A 23,640-nucleotide genomic window follows, 5' to 3' on the forward strand; every position below is an offset into this window, starting at 1 on the left:
CTTTTTTTCCCCTGTTGGCTAAGTGGGTAACTCAGGAATGGATTAGTTGAATCAAACGATTTGAATCGGAATGACCATCGATCCTGAATCCAGTCAATCCGACCCAGTAATTCAAGGTCATTTTAATCGATTTTAGGTTAATACTTGCCTGTTTCAGGCCTATTTGCAACGTTTTTAACTACCAGGAATTGCAGTAACTACCTTTGGTTATGAAGATCTAAGGCACTGTTTATGGGCATCACTTCCCAGCTCTAACGTTTTACTGGAGCTGTAAAAAATGGCGATTGTTCGTCCAAACTTCAATTTTTGGCATTCAGCTTAGAGAACAATTCTTTTAACATCAATAAGTATCGTTGGATGAGGAAAGCCCAGCAGCAACAAAACCCAACTAGAGATGTTTCCCCAGAAGGGATTCTGCGTTTCTTCCCTCTCATTTCTGCTACTACTGTTAATGGCTACTGGAGCTGTTGGGTTTAGTTCAATGGGTTCGATCTCCGCCGCGTTCGGAGAAGAACGGTTTTTCTTCTCTCTCTTCATTTAGTGTAGAATAAATGAAGAGAGATAAGAAACAGGGTGGGTGGCACATTAGAGAAAAAAAGACAAACAAGATATAAGAAATCAAAAAAAGGAAGAATGAAGTAAACGAAATGAAATGAGTAGAACAAATGAAGAGAGAAAAAACGAGGAGGGTGGGACACTAGAGAAGAAAAGACAAAACGGAGATGGGAGATTTAACAGGCATGGTTGAATTCGGTGCTTTGTTGACTAAGTGGAGGATGGGGAAGACTTAGATGTCAGATCTAATGTGGTTGGTAGAACTGCCTGCAATTAATGGCACCAGTATTGCGGTGGATAGGAGGAGTGGCGATGGGGCAGGAATGCGAGACGAAGCTAAGAATCGCATACCTAGGATCGACACGAGGCGGAGAAACAGCAAGATGGACACGACGGGGCGGATGATGCCCTGTGGTGAAGCTGATGATTGATTCGAGGCATCAGTGGCTTACGATGATGCAAATGGTGATGACAGGGATGGTATTAGGTGATGGATCGGAGACGGCAGGGGTGGCGGTGATGGTGGTGTTGGCGGAAGAAGAAGAAGAAGCAGCAGCAAAGAAAAGAAAAAGGGAAAGTAGGAGAGGGTAAACTTGGAATAGAATTATATTAAGGGTATTTTGGAATTTTAAAATTTTTGTACATGCTACGTCTTTGCTTAACGGTATTTTTTAACGATTAAGGTACGATTGATAAAATCTTGAGAAAATAAGAGAGGACATTATCATTATTTAAAATTTGGATATTGGATTGATATTATGGATTTTTAGAAGAGAGAGGGATGATATTTTCCCAATGTTTTATTACATAAGGGTCTTCTATGTGTGAGTGGACGAAATTTATTTATTACATGGGGAGTTTTGTTAGGGAAAACAAGCTTCTCAACGACATTACGAATTCGTCGTGATGTTAGGGTATTCATTAACTGGCTGGATCTGTTACAAATGGGCCAGATTTCAATCGTAACGGGCTCGTGTTCCGGCCCATTGTCTGCACTCTTTCAAAACTCAGGGTTTATAACGAATTCACTCGTCTTATAAATGTGGTAGTTTCATTTTAGGGTTTGTATCTGCCTCCAGCGCCCACATCCCATCCCTTAAGCGAGGAGAAGAGCAGAAGAGGTGCAGGGGGGACTTGTGGAGGGGCGAAAATGAAGACAATCCTGTCGTCGGAAACCATGGACATTCCTGAGGGGGTGAAGATCAAGGTGAGAGCTAAGATGATTGAGGTGGAAGGTCCTCGAGGAAAGCTCACCAGGAACTTCAAGCATCTCAACTTGGACTTCCAACTCATCAAGGATGAATCAGGCAAGCAGAAGCTTAAGATTGAAGCTTGGTTTGGATCAAGGAAGACCACCGCTGCTATCCGGACGGCCATTAGCCATGTCGAGAACCTCATCAAGGGTGTCACCAAGGGCTACCGCTACAAGATGAGGTTCGTATATGCTCACTTCCCAATCAACGCCAGCATCACCAACGGCAACAAGAGCATCGAGATTCGGAACTTCCTTGGTGAGAAGAAGGTATACTTTACACACTAGGAAATTCATGTTTTCATCTCTATCGCTCGTGCATTTTTCCCCCTCTGGTTCCTCCTTGTTTGTGTTGGTATTTGGAGGAGTTTTAGATTATTCTCTCGGTTGCTTGTGGTATACTAATATCAGTGTGGTGCATAACGAGACACTATTTTGAAGCTTGTTTCATGTCACGAAATTTTCTGTGGAGCTCAGTGAAGTCTGGACTTTTGTGTTCTCTAATACATGATCTCGTCGTATTCCTTTTTATTTAAGGAATTGAATTCTTTCTATTTCAAGGAATTGAATCGATTTCTAAATAGTAGGATTTTAGTTTTCCCAGTCATAACGATTGTTAATGGCATTGCATTGGTCATCTAGAAATTGCAGGGCAAGGATCCATATAGCCAACTCCATTTAGTTGGTATGAGGCTGAGTTGTTGTTGTATTGGTTTCTATGAATTAATGAAAATGGTTCCAACCCATTTTTGGGAAGGAATTGTTTTGTGAGTTTATGATTCGATTGCTTAAGTGATGATTTAGGCTGTTCCTAAGTGATCTTTTTGATAGTTGTGAATTAGTAGAAATTGCATATAATCTAGTCTCTCTGGAACAGTGAATTGTGATTTATTCAAAAAATATTACAATAAAACATATAACTAAATGGCTTAAATAATATGGATGCCTTTTAGACTCTGTTTCACCTCCTTCCACGACATACCCACTCTGCATATGTGTTTTGTATGGTTTAGCAGATGGGAATGAAGACAGTAACCTTATGGTTAGTGTTGAAATGGTTCACTGTGTTATTGAGTGTAAACTGCTTTGAATTTTCCCTTTATTCTAGTCCTAGATTGGTAGAAGACCAACTAGGAGCTAGTAAACCAGGATCTGTTATGAACAGGTGAATCGGCTAAGTCAAAATAGGTTTTTGGTGAAATTAGGATTAGGGTTTGATGTATGGGTTATGTCAAGTTGAGGTAGGGGAGTCTATCAGTGAAGGTCTTGAGATGTTTTGATGGATGGATGGAAGTGTGTAAACTTGAATAAGCAGCAAGTTATGGTTAGGGTTTTGGGTTTTGGAAAAGACGAAAAGATGAATTTCTGGGGTTTGGCTGGACGGGAGTTAACTAAACATGAATGGTTTTTTTAGGAGGGTATGAGGGATAATTGGTCAGATTTGTAGATTGTTCTGATGGCTGATTTGGGCAGAAATTAGGGGTTTGAGTTTTGATTTGAGAAGGTGGGATGTTAGGGTTTAATGGGAGATGGTAGCTGGGCTTAGGAACGAGTGGAGCTTGATGGTGGAGTATTTGGTCTGAATTTGGGGTTTCGTGGATGAGGATACAGGTTTGGTTTGATGGTTGGTGTAGTAAAAGTGAAAAATTAAAAAAGGGGGATAGCTAGGGTTGGGGTTGTAGAGGATTAGGAGAAGAAGGATGGGGATGGGGATGGGGATGGTTCCAACTTACTTGTAGTTGCAGAACTGTCTAGGCAGCAACTTGTTTGCTGGAAAAAACTTGAATAAAAATATCAGATTGTGGACAGAAAACTTGAATAGAGCTTCAATAGAACCATCCAGGCTTCACACCACAAGGTGTCGATTGGATTAAACACCAATCCCACCAGCTTTGATCAAACACAATTCTTCAAAGAAGAAACATAGTTGCAGAGTAGCAATAACAGATTTTCAAAAATTCAGAGGTGAGAAACCTCTCCATCGAATTCCCTTTATTTATAGTAGCCATAGGCCATATTCCTAATCAGCCTAGGAGTGTAAATAAAAGAAAGGTGACACAAGTCACTTGTATTGAACCACTAGTTCAAACTAGTTTTGAACCGGTTCATTTTAAAACATTAAAATATGAAAATAAACTAAGTATAGAAGCTAAGCCCGTATGCAAGTTATGTATCCTTACTTTAGGTCCATAAAAGTGACATTACATTGAAAACCTATCGGACTAAAGGCCCAACGTGTATAGAACCCAACCCTAGCCTTATTCCTAATAAAACAAGCCTATTTTGGTTCGAACATCCACTGCCAGCGAACAATCCCTTGAACGGAGTGGCCTTCCATCTAATTGGACATTCCCTTGTTTATTCGCTACTTTGCCGTTGATCCCATTCCTCGTTTGTGACCATGGCAGATCAGGGTGTTTGAGTCGAAGAACTCTTTTCGACATCAAACCTTGTTGTTTGTGGCCCGTCAAAGCCTACATCTCCTCAATTCTTTTGCACTTTGCCTCTTCCTCTAGTTTGATAACAGAGTCCAAACCCCAACGATAACCTCATCCCACGATCTTTTTCTTGTCCCTTTTCTTTATTTTTTTTATTTGCTAAACTGCTCTCCCCCTTTTGGCCAACTCTAGCGTACCCTCCTTTATTTTCTTTTTATTCTAAGATTACCCTGTATTCTTCCTTTGTTCTTTTTAATTTCTTTATTCTTTTTTTTTTTTTTTTTCTAAATTCCAAAATTCCCCCTCCACCTATTCTTATTGTCTCTTTCTCTTATAGGTCAACTTCTGTTAAACTACAATTGTGCCATTTTCTCCCAACTTTATTTACTTACTGTTTTGCCATTCTACTTGAGTGTTCTCTTGCTTTTCCCTTGCCCATGGTAGCCAATAGTGAGGTTCTTCAACAACTCAACTCCTATAAAGCTGAAATTGATGCCAAATTGGACACTCTCACTACTGTTGTCAACTCCATTCAGTCAATGATGGAATCTATGCAAGCTTCGATTGACCGATTCGTGGCTTCTGAGAAAGGAAAGTAATGTAATCCTAGATGGGGATAAAGCCAACTAGAACCAGAACCAGGATTTACTAGGGTTTAATGGATTGGCTAGGGTGGAATTAGATAAATAGTGAAGTTAGGGTTAGGGTTTGAGAAGGAGATTAATGTAGGGATCTAGGGTTTATAATGAGTATTATGGCTAGGGGCTTGGATCGAGTTTCCCAAACAGTGAGGGGGAGATTCGGTCCAAGTTTGGGCTGCTTCTAATGGTGGAATCAGGCTGGGCAGGTTTTAGGTTATGGAAGTGATGTTTGGAGATGGAGGGATATTAGGGTTTGGCTTAGAGGGTTAGGAACAGAAGGGTTTAGGGATGGAGATTTACTTACTGGTTATTGGATGGATCCTTGAACTGGTAGCAGATCTGGATAACTGAGCCATGAACCTTCAAACAATCAGTAGTAGCAAACTTGAACAAATCTGAATGCACACGAATGAGAGAGACAGTGAACTTGTGAAGGCTTTCTCAGCCTCACCTTCATAGCCTATCTCAGGAGAGTGGAATGCAACAAAGCAAATTTCTTATTCATTAAATCGTGGGGGGCTCAATGGAGCTCTTATATTATATAGCCTTCAAGGCTGGACATGAAATATAAATCCTAACTAGGACTAGGACTAGGACTCAAAATAGGAATAGGAATGCCAACTAGGACTAGGGCTCAAAACTAGGACTTCTAATTAGGATTCAGATTTGAACTAGGAATCCTAATTAGAATTACAACTCAATAAAGAATAAAACATAATAAAAACAAATAAAACAAATACTAATCTAAATCCCCACGACTACTGTTGGTGTAGGGAAGAATCCCTACACCTACCCGATGGCTAATTATGCTGGTGTAGGGAAGAATCCCTACACCTGCGGCTGGTTTTAGACAGCCATTTTACATCAGAAAGAGTCCCATGCTATTTGGGGATTCTTCCAACTCCACCCCACCACCACCAACACCATATGGGACTGGACGATATGAAAATAGAGTGGACAAAGTAGCAAGGTTGGATGTCCTTGATTTTATGAGTACCACAACCTAGAGTAATATCTTGGCCGGGTTCACAGCTTGGAAATTTTCTTTAGATGGTACACTTTGATAGAGGCTGGGAAATTGATCTTTGTAGATGGTAAGTTAAAAGGCATAACTCGGGTCTTGTGGATCAAACACCTGCAACAAAACCAAACTCGAGGTCTTGGGCAAGTAACTACTTGGGCTGAGATGTGAAATTCGATGGACTGGAGATTTCAACTGGTTGATTACAAGCAGCGTGTGCACGTCAAATTTGTGCAGTTTAGACAAGATAGTATGTCAGTTGAGCAGTATGTGGCCAAGTTTTATTAACTTAGCCACTCGTTCTGAGTTTGAGCGGGACAAGGAGGTCTTAGTGGTGTAGTTCTGCAAGATGGCTTGCATCCACAAATTAGTAACGTACTTGTAGCCAGTAGACTAACACACATTCTAGAAGTGATAGCTTCTACCTTGAAGGAAACCTTATGATCGGAGGAGTTTTACTAACACACATGCTAGAAGTGATAGCTTTCACCCACAACAGCCCTCTTCTCAGGAAATGTCAATTTTGGTTAGCAAACCATAGGCTAGTGGTTCTTCTATGGCACCTACCCTATCTGTTTGTCTTTACTCCCCACCTCGGCGAGGTTCAAATAGACTTCATTCTCCACCTTGATGTGGATATGACAGAATTTCGGTGATGCTGAAAGCAGCTATTCAGTGCTTCACGTACAAGGGGTACAAACTTATGACTGCTCAATGACATAACCGTTTGGTAGCTTACATTGACAAGGACAACTTCATACCATTTGAACCGAAGGAGCAAATACCAACAGGGACAGTCAATCTAGTGGCTGAATGTGAGCATGAGCCTAGTGAGGTCGATGATGATGATAGTGATGGCGAGCATTAATATTGCTATGTTATTCTCCTCCTCTTGGCTACACAAAAGGTTTTCAATGAGGAAGATAAAGATTGGCGTCGTAACAGTATTTTTCAGAGTAGGGTGTGTTGCGATGACAACTTGTATGATATGGTGATTGACCCAGGTAGTTGCACCAACGTTGTCGCTAAAAATGTTGTTCCCAAGTTGGGATTGAAGACGGAACCTCATCCGAATCCCTACAAGGTTGCGTGGGTGAACAACACAAATCTCAAGATTAATGAAAGGTGTTTGCACATGTTTTCCATTGGTGGATTGTTCATCAGGTGCAATGTAATGTCCTCCCTTTGAAAGTCTGGCGCATTCTTTTGTGGGCTCCCTCGGTTGTATGACAAGAAAGCAAAGCATTGCAGTTATGAAAATACATATTCCTTTCAGCATGATGGACTTGAGATGAAATTCCTCCCAGCGAAAGATCTTCCATCTATCAAACTCAAGAAGACAGCTGGTACATTTCTCCTATGGTGAGTTGACTCGGGTAACATTTTTGGACCTCATCCAAACTCGACGGAGTCTAGTTCTTTTTAGAGGAGGAGAGCGGATGAAATTGCTCTAGCCTAGCTAGACAATCGTGAATCAGTTTGGAGGCCTAAACCAAGATCCAGTCTTAAACCAATTTTCTGGTGTGACAAGGGTTGGTAGATTACATAGGTGATTTATTTCAATTATTAATTCTTTTTGTTATAGAAGGTTGGTAGACTAGCGAACAGCTTGATGCTCTATCTCCCTTCAACCTTTTGAGCGAAATGCGACAAAAGGAAGGAAAATCTGAAGCTTGGTAGACTAGCGAACATCTTGATGCTCTATCTCCCTTCAACCCTTTGAGCGAAATGCGACAAAAGGAAGGAAAATCCATGGACCGACCCCATCGTCTCCATCCTGTAGGAATTACGAGATCACCCCAAGGACCGTAGGATTTCCTTGGTAGTTTCTTTGTTTAGGTCATTGCTTACGTTGGTTAGTTTCCTCTTTTAGTTGGTTTCCATTTTTGATAGGTTTTTATTTTGATGCAATGGAGTTTTCTTTATATTCATGTAATACGTAGAGTGAATGCTTATTTGATGTTTTGAAAAATTGAGTTGAGTTTATGAGTGTGGCTTAGTGAATGCATGTTTGATGTTTTGAAAAATTGAGTTGAGTTTATGAGTGTGGCTTTGGTTTTGTGCAGCTCTTCCCCCCTCTTTCTTATGTGAATCTTTCTCTCTCCCCTACAACACTGGTTCCCCTAGTTTCCTCTCTTCTTCCCTACTGTCCCCTCCACTCGGAATAAATTACCTTGATTTCTATTGCTTGAATCACCAAGCAAGCTGCCAATTGGCACCTAATTAAAATTTGCACCAGCACTGCCTCACCACGAACTAGACTCAAAAGCTTGAATCACTGGGTTGCATGCTTCAGTGTGTGGCATATGCAGTGATCTGGATAGGTGTGCCCTATTTAGAAAACCAAACCACCAAAAAAGTAGTGGCAAAAAAATAATCACCAAGCCAGACAAAAATGAATTTCTTACCATACAACATTTGTTCATAGTTCCAAATTTCTTATTTGATTGTTTTTAACCAATCTCTTTCTTCCTTTGCTTCTTGAAGTGCAATCCAATATTAAGTGAAACTGAGGGTGATCCATTGAACTGTGTAGTAATGGATGTTAGTGAAGCAAGTCGGAGGAAACAATCAACCAGAAATTTAAGGTAGAAAACAAACATTCAAGTAGGACCATAACTTGTATGCAAAACAAATGGAGCGCAACAGCTACATGGACCCCGTCCTTTCTAGTTGTGCCAGTGCTTTCCCGGGCCAAGCTGAGCTGAAATTCCTTATTAAAAAGTGATGCAGATAAATCACCTAAAGGGCTTATTTTGTTGGAAATAAGACTTGGGTTGGGTTATGTATGTGTAGGGCCTTTGATCCAATGTATTTTCTTTGTAATGATCCACTTTAATGGGCCTCCAATATGGGTCGAAAATAGGAAAACGGGATTTACTTTGTTGATTTAGTTAGAGGCCTTTTTTGAGTCTGTTTCTTTCAATATTTAGTTTTCTAGACAATTTATGTTACCTTATTGGTTTAGGATTGGGTTAGGTGTTTCATTTTTAATGTTTGAGTCTGTTTTTGAGTCTTCTATATAAGTTTGTAAGGGATTACAGCTTTGTACACGAATTTGATTAATGAGATTGAGTAAAAAAAAAAAAAGGCTTTGTGCTTTAAGTGGTTCTGCCATCAGCATCAGATGGATGCAAATTAAGGGGTACGTTGCATTGAGTTTTTCCATCTTCTTGAATAAGCTTGATCTGTGGAATTTATTATGAGTAATCATATTTTCTTGAAAAAATTAGATATTGAGGGAATTAATGAGCTAGCGAGGCAAGTGGAATCTCTTATGAGTATATTCTCTTGGTCCTACATTTCTATTATAGCCGGTTTGGTTGGTTTTTTTTTATTTTTTATTCTGTACTATTTTTCTTCCTTCCCAGATGCTTGCCTTAATGGTATTGGTTTTGGTTTTTTTTTTATTTTTTATTCTGTACTATTTTTCTTCCTTCCCAAATGCTTGCCTTAATGGTATTGGTTTTGTACACATTTCTCCTTTGAATAAGATTTCCCGTCTTAAAAGGAATGTTGATTTGCAGTTTTTTTTTTTTTTTTTTTTTTTTGGGGGGGGGGGGGGGGAGAAGTACTCCAGACTAGACCAGTGGGTTTTTTTTTTTGTTCTGTACTATTGTTCTTCCTTCCTAGATGCTTGCCTTAATGGTATTGTTTTTGTACACATTTCTCCTTTGAATAAGATTTCCCATCTTAAATGGAATGTTGATTTGCTGGCGAATTTTTTTTTTTTTGGGAGTACTCCAGACTAGACCAGTGCGTTCAGTTCATAAAATTTCATCTGCTAGGAGTCTAAGACCATGGCTTTGATTAGTTTCTACAATGCTCTAGGCATGTCTTTGCCTTTTATTGTGTTAAGGGGTATCTGTTTTTCTGGAGGATGCTATGCAAATAAAAAGAGATACACGTAGTGGTTAAAGTTCGGTTAAGCTGCCTGTTTTGTCCTGAATTACTTTTTGAGATGCATGATGAGAAACTCGATGGTAAAATATCGGTTCAATTACAATGATTTTTCGAACTAGAAAACTATATTTGGCTCTTTAGATGGTTTTCACTCCTTGTGAAGTAAATTGGTCGGTTGTATTAGGTGCGGAAGGTGGATATGCTTGAAGGAGTGAGCATTGTTCGCTCTGAGAAGGTCAAGGATGAACTCGTATTGGATGGGAATGATGTGGAACTTGTCTCTCGTTCCGCTGCTTTAATAAATCAGGTACATCCTGTACATCCTCTCCTCTCTCTCTCTCTCTTTTTGCTTAATGTATCTTTCTGGTTTTGTGCAACAGAAATGCCATGTTAAGAACAAAGATATAAGAAAGTTCCTGGATGGTATTTATGTGAGCGAGAAGGGTACAATGGCTGATGATGAGTGATTTTGGAATAGGCATACCCTCACTTTGTGTTTTTTTGTTACCTTCTTTGACCTCCACTTTTTTTTTTTATAGGAATCCTCTAGTGTTTTTTTCTGTTTTCAGCAAGTTCTTGGAGACATGTAATAAGAAGTTTACAATTAGAGTTGTGAATTGGGGGGGGGGGGGTTTAGTAGGAGAATTTTGTGGTGTTGAACTGAATGATATTGTGATTAGCGTTGATGTTGCATGTTTCTTCCTCTTTTTGGTTGGGGGGGGGGGGGTTGGGGCGGGGTCGTGGTGGTGCTTTTTGTTCATTAGAGCATGAGAACCCCTCTGTCTACGTCCATTGTGATGAGCACACAAGATTTGGGATGGCCAAAAGATGCTGGCACGTTTTCAGTTTTTCACTGTGATGGCAGGATTCCGACAAGGGACCAATATGATATAAGGAGTCGTTTTAGTTCTCTGTGGCCACGGTTGTTCATTAATAGTAGGGTAAATTTCAGACACCACCACCTATAAGTTTATTGAATATCACCACTTATAAGTTTGAATATCACGGACACCTCAAAAACTATAGTATCAAAATATCACACCCCCCTATATGTTTATTGATATCACGGATACCCCAAAAACTACAAAATATTAGACACCCTTTATAGTATGATTTTATATTGCCTTAGTTCACCTGTTAGGCCTGTTCAATTAAGTTGCTGTTAACTTTTTTGTAATGGTAAAAGTACCCTTACTGTAGGTGAATCTTCTATAATACCCTTAAGGTTAAACTCCAAATAAGCCACTATTCTCATCATAGTCTTCGATGCTGCAAAAGCGGAAGAAGCAAGAACAGCAAGGGAAAACCTGCAATCGATGTCAAAAAGCTTTGAATTCCATGCTCTGAAGGCAAAAGAAGCCAGAACAGTAAGACTGCCCTGCCCCATAGAGGCATCTCCTCTCGGATGAGGTTCCAAGCCAGTAATCAGATTTCATACCTGCATTGATAGATTCTCCGAAGCTTTCTGGACATTATTATATTCACAAAACTCTCGTTCGTCAAGATGCTGATTCCAGTCACAGTCAGTTCAAAGGGCCATTAAAACAAGGAGGTCCAGCTTCCACAAGCTGAAGCTTAAGATCGACAAGACGAAGACCAAGCGTGCTCTCCGCCTAGTGGAAATCCCTTGACTCTGTGTTGCTATTAGCTCATGTCGATACACATGCATTTCTTCCTCTTAAAAAATGGGCTTCAGTCTGACCATTCGATCACCATCGATCTTCTTCTCACCTATTTCTTTATTGGACAACTTTTCCCTATTCAACAATTAGAATGTTCTGATATTTTTTTCTCCGTCTCTGTACGTGACCTCGTTTGCAATCCCTCTCACTGCATGCCTCCCTCCTTCTGGGATAATGGACGATAGTGCTGCGCAACCGCTGGGAGCTAGACCCAGCAACCAGCAGGTTTCCGATGATACGGATCCTTCCTCCCACCGTACCGCCAGGAACCCTTCCTTGGATCCACGGGTTGCACCACCGGTGGAAGAGGAGGATGAAGACGACGCCTTATCCCTGGAGGGTGATACTGAGGATCGTCTTACTGCCACCGATGATAATTGCCTGGTTGGCCGGATCGTGTTCTGTAAACCGTATCGGCGCCAGGCTGTTTCTGAAGCCCTACTACATGCCTGGAACCCAAGATTTCCTATTACTGTTACACCCTTGCATGGAAACCGGTATCGTTTTTAGTTTCAGCATAAGATTGATCTTATGAATGTTGTGGATGAAGGACCGTGGTCAGTGGGTGGAAACCTTCTTATACTTGAGCAATGGAATGCGGAGCAAGAGTGGGACTTCCAGAGCATCGAGTTTTGGGTCCAACTACATGAAGTACCATTGGAGCTGTTTAGTCTGGAGGTTGCTTCTCAACTGGCAACCAAGATTGGCCAACCGTCGCAGGCGATTTTGGTGCAAGGGTCTCAGTTTGGTACGAGAGTAAGATATATTCGTTCTCGGGTCCGGATTAATACATCTAAACCGTTGAGCCACCAAATTACAATCAAGCATAGAGCTGGTAACAAGACTGCGGTCATGGTGAAATATGAAAGGCTACCTAGTTTCTGCTATTTCTGTGGGATGTTCGATCATGAAATCAAAAGATGTGTGAGTTTTTTTGATGTCTAACAAAGTCACTGTGTTGATCATGGTTGTTCCAAAGCTTCCAACTGCCCAGAATTCCCAGCTCTTCGTTATGGACAAGGGATGAGAGCGACTACGCCGGATGCTAGACTCCTTGAGGGCATGCCTTCCCTGTTAATCAACCAGCCAAGATCTCCATCGATGGTTGATCCCAGTGCAGCGACGGCAGCACAGTCCGGCTTGAACTCCAGCGGTGGAAAGCATGGAGGACCTGCGGGTGGGCCACAATCAGTGGCGATGATCTTGGGCTCAAATCCTTCCCCCTCAACTATTATCAACCCCCACCTAACATAGATCCCTAATTTCTCTCCCCCTACTGCGTCCCAGGCAATCACAGATCCTAACCATATCTGCCACCCAGCTGGTAACCTTTCACAACTCCTTGCCAATAATCCTATCCTTCAACACCCTGACGTGTCAAACTGGTTAGCAAATATACTTCCCCACCTTTCCGCTATTTCTCTCAATCAAGCCCCCAGTTATGGTAATCAAATCTCCAAATTTGAGAACCAATCCTCACAGTATCAATCACCAACCCTCCCAAATCCCCCCCCACTCAGCCCCTAGAGAGGATCCATCTAACCGACCCGTTTACCCACCTTTACCCACAACCCACCTGGCGATTGATTCCCCGGAATCGGCAATGGACACTATGGAGATTTCAGTTTCTCAAGAGAATGATACTGCTTCTTCGCTTCAGGAGAAACAAAAGAGACCTCGGTTGGAGCTTCCAGGGTAGGTGCAAGTTGTTAATGGGACTGGTACGAAGGAATTGCAGAGAATGGAGCATTTTTTATACTTGGAACCCGTGGAAGCTGGGAAGGACCAGCCCCACGGGAGCCAATGAAGATCCTAAGTTGGAATTGTCGGGGACTGGGGAGAACCCCGACAATTCGTTCCTTGATTCAGCTCTCCCGGGTCGAGAAGCCTGTGATCATTTTTTTGATTGAGACCAAATGTCGTAGTGATAAGATTGAGTGGTTGCGCAGGAGACTTGACATGCAGGCCTGCCACTCGGTTGATGTAAGAGGTGCAGCGGGGGGTCTAGCTCTGTTTTGGTCTCATTCTATTACGGTGGACATTTTGTTCTCAGATCAGAACATCATCAACTCAAAGGTGACACCGGGGAATGGTGCTTCCTTTTTTATGTCTTCTGTTTATGGGGCCCCTATTAAAACCAGGAGGCAGGAAGTGTGGGATCGCTTATCTCAGCTTGAAGGTGGAAGACACATGGATTGGCTTTGTTATGGTGACTTTAACTCCTTCTTGTCTTGGCATGAGAAGGAAGGAGGTAATCGGACCGGTCAAAGAGAATATTGACAATTTCGAAGAGATGATCAATGCTTGTGCTTTGAAAGACATCGGTTCGCATGGCCCTTATTTTACGTGGAATAATAGGAGGAAAGGTGATTCTAACATTAGAATCAGGCTTGATAGGGCGTTGGCTAATGATGCTTGGAGGACAACTTACCCTGATGCGGCTGTTCTTGTGAAACCTACTGTGAATTCAGACCATGCTCCTATCATTATTGATTCTATAAGGGGTCGCTTCAAGGGGAGACGTCCGTTCAGGTTTAAATCTGCTTGGTTTCGTTACCCGGACTGTGAGCCAACAGCGAAGAGTGCTTGGTCCATACATGCTTCTACTGATTCCCCTTTACCTTTGCATCGTAAAATGAAGGAGATCCAGCCGGTGTTTGGGCATATTCAAACAAAGATCAACGACTTGCAGTTGGCTCTCACGAAATTGCAGGAAGGACCTGTTACAGATAACGTTTTGGAGCAAGAGGAAATCCTTACTTCACTTCTCAATGAAGAATTTGAGCGGGAAGAAGAGCTTTGGCGGCAGAAATCCTGGGTTTGCTGGCTACAACAGGGCGATCGTAATACCAGATTTTTCCATATGATGACCATCCAACACCGCAACCATAACAGAATTTTGAAGCTCAGAGCACCTGATGGTAGTTGGACTCATGAGGAAGGTGAGATTTACAAGGTTATGATTGATTATTATCAGGAAATTTTTAAGACTGAGAGCTTGGATTCGGTGGTGCTTACTCAAGTGCTTTCCACCATTCAGCCGATAGTTAACACTAATATGAGCTCTTTATTATGTGCAATTCCTTCTATTGAGGAGGTTCGGTCGGCTTTATTTGCTATGACTCCGCTTAAAGCTCCTGTCCCTGATGGGCTTCCTCCGGCCTTTTTTCAGAAGTATTGGGACTTCACCCATCCTGGTTTATTTTCTTTTGTTCGCAATTTTTTTGAGTCTGGTGTCTTGCCACAGGATTGTAATGAGACTTTGCTTTGCTTGATCCCAAAGACTTCTAACCCCACTTCTACATATCATTATAGACCTATTAGTTTGTGCCATGTGGTTGTTAAGGTGATCACAAAGATAATGGCTACAAGACTGAAGGAAATTCTGGACCACCTTGTGGCCCCATCACAGTCTACCTTTATTCCTGGCCGCTCTATCTCAGACAATATCTTTATGGCCCATGAACTGTTCAACTACATCAACCAGAAGAAGAAAGGGAAAGAGAAGTTGTTAGCTGTGACGCTGGACATGAAGAAAGCTTACGACCGGGTGGAGTAGGTATTCCTCGAAGGGATCCTTCTAAAATTTGGTTTCTGCACTCAATGGGTGTCTATGGTGCTTTCATGTCTGAAATCTGTCTCCTATAATTTAGTTATTAATGGCGCGATCAGGGGAAAGGTGGTTCCCACTAGAGGCATCCGTTAGGGAGATCCTCTCTCTCCTGCTCAATTCATTCTGTGCTCCCAAGCGTTGAGTGCTATTATAGCCTAGTCTGAGCATCAAGGTTTGGTGAAGGGTATCCATGTGAAGCAGAGATCTGATCCTATGACTCATCTCTTATTTGCTGACGATTGTTTGTTATTCTCATAAATGAAACTGGAGGAAATCTTCAACTTGAAGGATTGTGTTGATATTTATTGCAAGGCCAGTGGCCAGGCCATAAAATATAAGAAGTCTTCTATGACCTTCGGTCCAAATGTGGTGGGGCGCTTCAGAAGGTGGTTCTCTCGTATTCTAAAGATCTCCTACACTAAAGGTCCATCCAAGTATCTGGGATTACCCATGGATTTTGGTATCTCTAAAGCGGTGTTGTTCCAAGAGCTAGCAGACAAGGTGGGACGTAGGTTTTCGGGGTGGAAGAACCATTTGCTTTCCCATGCTGGGAAGGAAGGTATGCTCAAATCCGTGGCTCTCTCTATGGGGAACTATTCAAACTCCCATTTCAAGCTACCAACTTCATATCATTCGTAGATCCGTAAAGAGGCTGCTAAATTCTTTTGGAGAGATGGAACAGATAAACAGAAAATCCATTGGATAGCATGGCGTCGTTTGTGTAGATCTAAAGAGATGGGTGGTCTAGGCTTTCGTGATCTAAGCTTACAAAATCAAGCACTACTTTCGAGAATGGCTTGGAGACTTTGGAATGAACCAGACTCAATGTGGGGGAGGTTCATGAAATCGGTTTACTTCCCAAATGGAGATTTTCTCTCAGCTAAGTTGGGTTCGAAGCCATCTTGGGCTTGGAGAAGCCTCCTTGAAGGTAGGAAAGTCTTGAAGGATGGTTTGATTTGGAGGATTGGGGGTGGAGAAACTGTTCAAATCTGGTCGGAGAATTGGGTTCCATCTGTGCCAAGTTTTCCGGTGCAACACCCCTCCCTTGAGGCTAATCCCCCTCAGTTTGTTTCGGAGCTGATTGATCAACACAATAGAAGATGGAAGGAGGATGTTCATATTAAGTTCTTTCACCCCAGTGATAGAGATGCCATTAAAAGGATTCAATTGAGTTTTTTTCCTAAGAGTGATTGCTTTGTGTGGGGGACTTCGACGAACGGCCAGTTCTTGATCAAAAGTGCTTACCACCTCCTTTCAAACCAGTGGGCTGAGAGAGAGGCTTCCAAGCCTTCGACTACTAAGACTCATTCCTGGGAAGTGGTCCCTACCCTTGTTTGGAAGAGGATTTGGTCAAGCCATACTACTCCTAAGATTAAATCCTTTCTTTGGAGGGCTTGTGCGGGAGGGCTAGCCTCGGCTACGATACTATTTCAGCGTCAGATTTTGGTGGATACTCAATGTCGCAGATGTGGGCAGCATGAGGAAACCATTGATCACATCCTCCTCCTGTGCATGTTCGCGCGCGCTGTTTGGTTCAGCTGCAATCTGAACTCCCTTGTTCCTGCTGATGACAGCCACAAATTATATCATTTCTTGCATAATTGGAGTGCTATTTCGGCTAGAGGAAAAGAAACCTTCAAGGAGGTAACGGCTCTGTGTTGTTTTGTTCTCTGGTTTCTCTGGGCTTCTCGGAACGATTTACTCTTCAGTAGGAGAAGTTGGTCGGGGGAAGAGGTGGTCCAAAGGGCACAAAGAGCGTGTTGTGCGTTCTTGGATTCCTGCAATAGCACCAAGGCTCAGCTCCATCATAGTAATCGTGAGACTGATCATGGCCGGTGGGGAAGTGCTGGCTATCCGGGAGGGTCTTCTTGAAGCTATCTCGGAAGGAACTCTCTCTGTTATGGTCGAGAGTGATAATCTAACTATTGTTAATTATCTCCTTGATCCACTGAAGGTGCCGGATCTGAGAGTCTTACCGATTTTGGATGATATTAGACACATTTCCTCGTATCTTGATGATTGTACTTTTTCTTATGTTTCAAGGACTGCTAATTCCATAGCAGATTGCCTTGCCAGGAGGGCCCTATCTGTTTCGGGAAGGATGGTTTGGTCCAATTCCGATCCCTGTTTATCTGAAGGTCCTGTTTCAGATTTCAGGAGTGTTTCCCGTTCCTTGCAATAGAATCTCTATTTACCAAAAAAAAACTTTCCATTGTCCATTCCATTTTTTCCTGTGCTCTTTGAAGCCAATATCTATCCGCTAAATTCTAGTCTTAGAGAGCTGTCTAGTGATGGATTCTTTGAGCAAATCCTCAATCTGTACTGGGTTCTTTGGCTATCCGATGGAAAAGCAGACAATTTTACTTTCCCTTGTGTGCTAAAGGCTTGTGCCACTCTTGCTACCTTCGAAGAAGGCATCTTGATCCAAAACTTTGGCTAAACGTTGGTCTCGGACTTGGAACAGTATTGCAAGTTGCCTCCTTCCGTTAAAATGCATTCTTTTCAAAAGGATAGGCAGTGGCAACACTACTGACTTTTGGAATGATCCCTGAATACCCTCCATTAAGGATCGATGCATCCCTCTTTCTCTCAATTTGCATACTCGACATGACATGGTAATTCATTTTTGTGTATCTAATACTTGGGGCATCTCTTTACTTGTTGATTCGCTACCGCTTTCTTTTGTTCACCGTATTACTAGTATTCCTTTATCTTCTGTTGAGAATCATTGGTGGTGTACTCTTGCCAAAGATGGTAGATTCTCTACAAAATACGCTGCTAATTTCCTAACCCTTAAGAATTCCCTTAGAAATCCTAGTCTAACCAAATGGTGAATTTTTTTTGGAAATTATCGATTCTTCTTAAGTTTAAGATCTTTTTTTGGCATGTTCTAAATGTAGGTTTACCAACAAGAGGAATTTTATCAAAGTGGATGCCTATCAATCCTATCTGTGCTATGTGCGAAGCCCATGAGGAATCTGTCTGGCACGTTCTCCTTTCCTGCCCAATGGCTAAGCACATTTGGGCAGCCGGTCCCCTAGGCCTAAGAGTTGAACATCTTTCGTTTCCCTCTATTGAATCTCTTTGTGTTTATTTTCTTACCAGTAAAATTCTTGATAAGTCCTCCAAACGGTTTTTTTCGGTCTTTATTATCAAATGCTATTTTATTTGGGATTTCCGTAAGAAGAAGATTTTTAGAAAATCAAAACTCGACCCACTCCACATTTAAATTACATATCACCCCCTGGTTTTCAAATGAAACTCAAATCACTCCTTGATTTTTTTAAATATTCAAATCACCCCCTGTATTAGACCCCAATATGACAAATTAGTCCCTATCGTTAATTTTATGTTGTTAAGTGATGATGTCAGCCAGTTAAATTTTTTTAAATCCCTAAACTACCCTTGACCATGTGTAGAGTTACTTTTTTACCCTTGGATCTAAAAACCCCAAAATCCATCAACCCTCTTCCTCACATGACCTACAACCCACCGCTGCCGAACCTGCAACCCTAAAACCAAATCTAATGGGTTTTGGGTTATGGGAATAATAGAGATGAAGGTGGTTCAGTGAGCTCTATTTGGGGTTTTTAGTTAGTGGAAATGGAGAATGGGAGTAGGGAAGGGTATAGATTAAGGGGAAAAGGTGGATCTGGTGAATGGGATTCTCGGCTGGGTAATGGTTCAAGGTGTTTGGGGGGTTAGAGAAAATAAAGGTGAATGGATTGCTTGAGGTCAGTGGTCAATGGAGGCTGGAATAGAAAAGGGTTTAGATGGATTTCATCAGAGAAGATTTGTATCCTAAATCCTAGTCTACCGTCCATATCAAGCGAAACCCAGGAAGGTTGTGTCTGAGTTTTGATTGATATCTTAATTTCTGTGGGAGTTTTGATTGCTAAATTCAAGATAGTTGGTGGTCCTTTTATTTCTCAATCAATCTCTGTTGGATATGTGTGTCCATCAAACCTGGTTCGGTCCGGTTCAACCCGGTTTACCTTTGTATTGAACTTGTATACATTTTAGTTTAATATTATCACATGCGATATAAACTTTTTGAGCATTATGTGTCCGTAAGTTATACTTAAAATGGTAGTCACGATTAGCGTTTGGGCTGGGCACCCTTATCATATGGTCGTCGCATTAGGTATGCCTAGACATGTGATGTCAGGGTATGAATGCGAGTACTCACATGTTGATGTGTGTATTGGCGAAGAATCTACTTTGTCGATTCCCTCATGTATTACTGCCAAATGTAAGAAGGGATAGACATGTGTCACCGACACCCTTTTGCCTGAGGGAACCCTGCCACTGCAAAGTGTGACAACATTCTTTGGTTCATCTATGACTGAGACTCAAGCGAGTCAAAGCCGGTGTTCTGGGAATGCGTGAACGCTTTGTGAGTAAAGGAGTTACTCAACATGGTTACCACTACCCGATTGGGGAACACCAAGATAGAGATTGTCTGTGTATGGTCGGATCGAAATCTGGATCCAGTGCCGTTTTGGAAATGGTTTTGCAAAATTTATTTTACATAAAATGATACATTATTTATAGTTATTTTAAATAAAGTGTTTAATCGAGTTTTGCGGGACCCGATCAGATGCACAGACTCTCTTATATGGACATGTACTACGGATTGGGGTTTGGCAGTACATGTGTACATGCCCTAGATTCCATAATGATGGTGTTGATTAGTGGGGGGGCTGTATATGATAAATTGTCATCATATAGGGAGGTATTTAGAATTTACTAATTTAATTGACTCTTTATTTAATTAATGGATTTGGTGCTAATTATAATTATCCATTAATAATTAAATAAAGAATCTAATTAATACTTTCCCTATTAGATTCTGCTTCTTCACTTGTGTAGCACTTTGAGTTTAAACAAAACTGCCAAACAAAAAGAGAGAGAGTCAGACTCTCACAGGGGTTCTATTAAATCCTACTAGGATTTAATTAAATCCAAATAATATATATAGGGGAGCAAAATGCAGAAGGGAGGGAAGCTCTCCACATTTTTGAGCAGACACTCTCTCTCCTACATTTTTGGTTTCTCTCTCTCCCTCTTGTGATCTCTCTTCTTCTTCTTGCTTCTCTCATCTGTGTTTGAGAGTTAGGGTTTGAGAAACCCTAGATCTGTGCTGAAGAGTTTGAGAGCATCTAGGATTGGCTTGAAGAACCTTGGTAGCACCATTGGAGGTTCGGATCTGTTTGCTTGGAGCGCTCACTAGAGGAAGAACCATTGTCTATTGGATGAGCAACACTTGAGGCTCACCAGGTTAGCAGTTGTTTATTAATTCATTCAGTTTATTGATTATTAATATTTATGGGATGCGAAAGAAACTCGAATCGATTAATTTCCGCTACGCATTCGAGTATGGGATGGAATCCTCCTTCCATGTGATGGACTAGAGATGAATTTCTGGTTTCCCTAGGGAACCATGGTTTGATCCCTGGACCGTTGTTTGGCCAACAATCTCTAACAATAGGAAGCATCTGATCCCAGTTTAATTCTAGATTGAAGGCTTCATCGTATACTCTGTTTTCTAATTTTTTTCCAGCATAGTAAACCTTCAATTAAACCCAGCCCTCTGATCGGTTTGTTGTGAAACTTTTGGAGCATAAAGCCCTACCTAGGGCCTCCACTCGACTTGCTTTTGGGGGTATTCTGATTGCTGGTTAGTGTGCTACTCAGATGACTGATCACATGCAGTCCGTGCCTATATGATCTGTTTATATGTGAAAATAGGCGCGGAGAGAGCAGACGCTAAAGAATTTGACACTAACGAAATAAGTTGAAAGGAGGAGAGAGGTGAAGATCAAGGGTATAAAATAAAGGGTAAATGATCAAGCGAAATTGGAGGTCAAGGGAAGAGGGGGGAAGATGCATAGGCCGGTGCCAATGCCAGTGCCGGTGCTGGAGGAGAGAGAGGTGGAGTGGTCCAAGTGGAGGGTGTAGGACCGGTTATATAAAAGAATAGGTTAAAAATTTGTCATTTTATTTTTTGGTTTGATTTAAGTTAACACTGTTACTGTAGAGGGGGACGGATGAGTATTTTTTTAAAATCAGGGGGTGATTAGAGTTTCGTTTGAAAACTAGAGGATGATGTGTAATTTACCCTATATCTTGTTAACAGGTGGTTCAATGACCTAACCCTAAACCCCCCCCCTCCCCCCCCTCCCCAAATGTCGACTCTGTTTCCTCGCCTTATAGGTTTGATTTTCTTGATGGGTTCATAAATATTATATATTCAGTTAATCCTATTTTATGTTGCACAGGATCCTTTGAACCAAGGCTAAACAAGTCAACCTGGGTTTTTTGTGTCTTGCTGCAAGGGAGTGGTCAAAAAGCGAAAGAGGGTTGGTATATAAGAAGGATGCTCTGTTCTTGCCGAAGCCGAATTGATGGGAAGTATATAAGAAGAGGAGAGTGGAGTCCTTGAGAGCTTAGGTTCCATTACCCCAAAAACTGAAGTTAACGAAGGTGAAGAAGCATAGAATAGAATTGTGGAAAGGAAGCGGAAATGTGGAAACTGAATTTCAAGAACACATTGACACTGAGATCGCTGAATGACTTTAACGAAGCAGCAGCGAGAGGTCTAAGAGAGTTCTCATCGGCATCTTCATCGTCACAACTTGTCAGAAGATTGCCAGCGCTCTTGAGCCGACCCTCCCTATCCCAATACCAATACCAATCCCAATCCCAATCTGAAATCTGGATCCCTTTCGGCACCTCTATCCGACACCTCCGTAGCGGTCGCCCCCATCGTGACGATTTCAGTGCCAGGTCAGCTATTCTATTTCTCAAAACTCTGATTTCGCATCTCAAGTTTATTCTTCCTCATCACTCTAAAAGCAGTTTCGCTTTTACTGTCAACACCCCCCCCCGGGCGGTGTCGAATCTATTTTAATTCCATGGAATTGAAAAGAGCAGGTATGAAGTGACGCCACCTACCAATTGGGGCATCCGAATCGTTCCCGAGAAGAAGGCTTACGTTATTGAACGGTTCGGAAAGTATGTGAAGACCCTTGATTCAGGAATTCACCTGCTGATACCGTTTGTTGATCGAATCGCATATGTGCATTCCCTCAAGGAAGAGGCCATTCCAATTCCGGACCAGTCTGCTATTACAAAGGATAATGTCAGCATCTTAATAGATGGAGTTCTTTATGTCAAGGTGCCTTTCTTTTTTCTTCTCTCTCCTGTCTGCCGCTTCCTCCATTTATCAGTCATGGCTTATCTCTAAAACACCATGGTGCCTTGTTTGCAGATTATGGACCCATTTCTGGCATCCTATGGTGTTGAGAACCCACTTTTCGCTGTTATTCAGCTCGCTCAGACAACCATGCGAAGTGAGCTGGGTAAGATTACGCTGGACAAGACTTTTGAAGAGAGGGATACCCTGAATGAGAACATCGTGGTGAGTTCCATTACTATGCGACAGATTTTATTTTCCTCCATCCCTCGTCCTGTTTAATGGTACAGCTTGACATGCCTCATCTGTCTTTAGTCCATACAATCTGTTGTAAATAGTACAATGATAATATGGGAGATAAACTTATCATTGACCAAATGGCTACCAACTGAAATTACTGCAGCGTGTTGAGATGTTTATGAATGATCACAAACTCTTCTATTGCAACAAAGAAACTTGTATTTAGGAGATAAGGTGAGGCTGAGTCGTGCCACCACTCATTCTCCTAAAGACTGTAGACGTCCCCTATGGTGCAATCCAGGTAATGTGAATCAACCTCAATGATGAAACAACCCTGCAGATCCTTTTGATAGTTGTTGCACTCACTTACTGTGTCATGTCGGGACACACTCGGGTTGGACTCAATCAACAAGTACAGGAGACTCATAATACTTCTCAAAAACAGTGAAAACTAGGAGGCAACATATATATGTATATATATAGGGAGGGAGAGGTACCCCTTGGTAAACACCTGCCAAGAAGGCGCAAGAAGTGTGTCTCTCGGAGAGATTACACACAGAAAAAGAGCTGTTGCGGATGCCTGGTGCATTCTGGATGATGTGCAACACAAAATCGCACGTTAGGGATGTGTCGGACGACACTAATCCAACATCGGTAAAAACCCATTGAACATTGATTAGAGGACATACACGTCGGTAAAGTTTTTGACAAACCTGACTTAAAGTGTTCTTTGTCCGATGTTGCATATAATATACCCGACGTCGGGAACACGACAACTGATGTTGGAAAAATCTTATTTGACGCCGTATTAGCGCAATGTCTCGTTTCGTCACGCTATGACACAACACGACTTGGCTTGGCTCGGCTCTAGAGCGCTGGTATACTGATGTTTGAAACTTACTTTTATATTCCCTCACAAGTTACAAAATACTGATTAACCAAAATAGAGTAATTAGCACATTAGAATAATAGGACTTGTCGTTCTAGGTTTGATAAACTACACTACAAAGTACGGTAACTTTTCTCATTGGTATAGCCGATTAACTTACCATCCACATCCCATCATCCAATCCTATTGTGTCCCTTTAGATAATGTG

At 41.7% G+C, this 23,640-nt stretch overlaps 3 protein-coding genes across 3 annotated transcripts in view; all 3 read left to right on the top strand.

The window, feature by feature from the left end:
* The first annotated feature begins 1,597 nt into the window (after positions 1–1,597).
* Positions 1,598–10,280, top strand: LOC122664896 (60S ribosomal protein L9-like). Its single transcript, XM_043860923.1, has 3 exons — positions 1,598–2,077; positions 9,995–10,117; positions 10,191–10,280. The coding sequence occupies exons 1-3, from the start codon at positions 1,706–1,708 to the stop codon at positions 10,275–10,277; spliced, it is 582 nt and encodes a 193-aa protein (XP_043716858.1). The 5' UTR covers positions 1,598–1,705; the 3' UTR covers positions 10,278–10,280.
* A 5,083-nt stretch (positions 10,281–15,363) lies between these two features.
* Positions 15,364–17,287, top strand: LOC122666088. The gene is made up of 2 exons (XM_043862198.1): positions 15,364–15,664; positions 16,815–17,287. The coding sequence occupies exons 1-2, from the start codon at positions 15,364–15,366 to the stop codon at positions 17,285–17,287; spliced, it is 774 nt and encodes a 257-aa protein (XP_043718133.1).
* A 4,206-nt stretch (positions 17,288–21,493) lies between these two features.
* The window catches only part of LOC122664816 (stomatin-like protein 2, mitochondrial), a 41,464-nt gene continuing 39,317 nt past the window's right edge, over positions 21,494–23,640 (top strand). The window contains exons 1-3 of the mRNA XM_043860811.1: positions 21,494–21,894; positions 22,042–22,285; positions 22,379–22,528. Of these exons, the coding sequence (XP_043716746.1) occupies positions 21,632–21,894; positions 22,042–22,285; positions 22,379–22,528 (657 nt within the window). The 5' untranslated portion in view covers positions 21,494–21,631. The remainder of the gene's footprint in view (positions 21,895–22,041; positions 22,286–22,378; positions 22,529–23,640) is intronic.

This window comes from Telopea speciosissima, chromosome 6 (assembly GCF_018873765.1).
Source record: "Telopea speciosissima isolate NSW1024214 ecotype Mountain lineage chromosome 6, Tspe_v1, whole genome shotgun sequence".
In the NCBI taxonomy this organism is placed as follows: Eukaryota; Viridiplantae; Streptophyta; class Magnoliopsida; order Proteales; family Proteaceae; genus Telopea; species Telopea speciosissima.

Bases quoted from the DNA above. Each gene is read 5' to 3' on its own strand.
- LOC122664896 (XM_043860923.1), top strand. From the start codon at position 1,706: ATGAAGACAATCCTGTCGTCGGAAACCATGGACATTCCTGAGGGGGTG. The intron at 2,078-9,994 runs GTATACTTTACA...CGGTTGTATTAG, and splicing joins ACTTCCTTGGTGAGAAGAAG to GTGCGGAAGGTGGATATGCT. The intron at 10,118-10,190 runs GTACATCCTGTA...TTTGTGCAACAG, and splicing joins CCGCTGCTTTAATAAATCAG to AAATGCCATGTTAAGAACAA.
- LOC122666088 (XM_043862198.1), top strand. From the start codon at position 15,364: ATGAAACTGGAGGAAATCTTCAACTTGAAGGATTGTGTTGATATTTAT. The intron at 15,665-16,814 runs GTATGCTCAAAT...TTTACTCTTCAG, and splicing joins TTCCCATGCTGGGAAGGAAG to TAGGAGAAGTTGGTCGGGGG.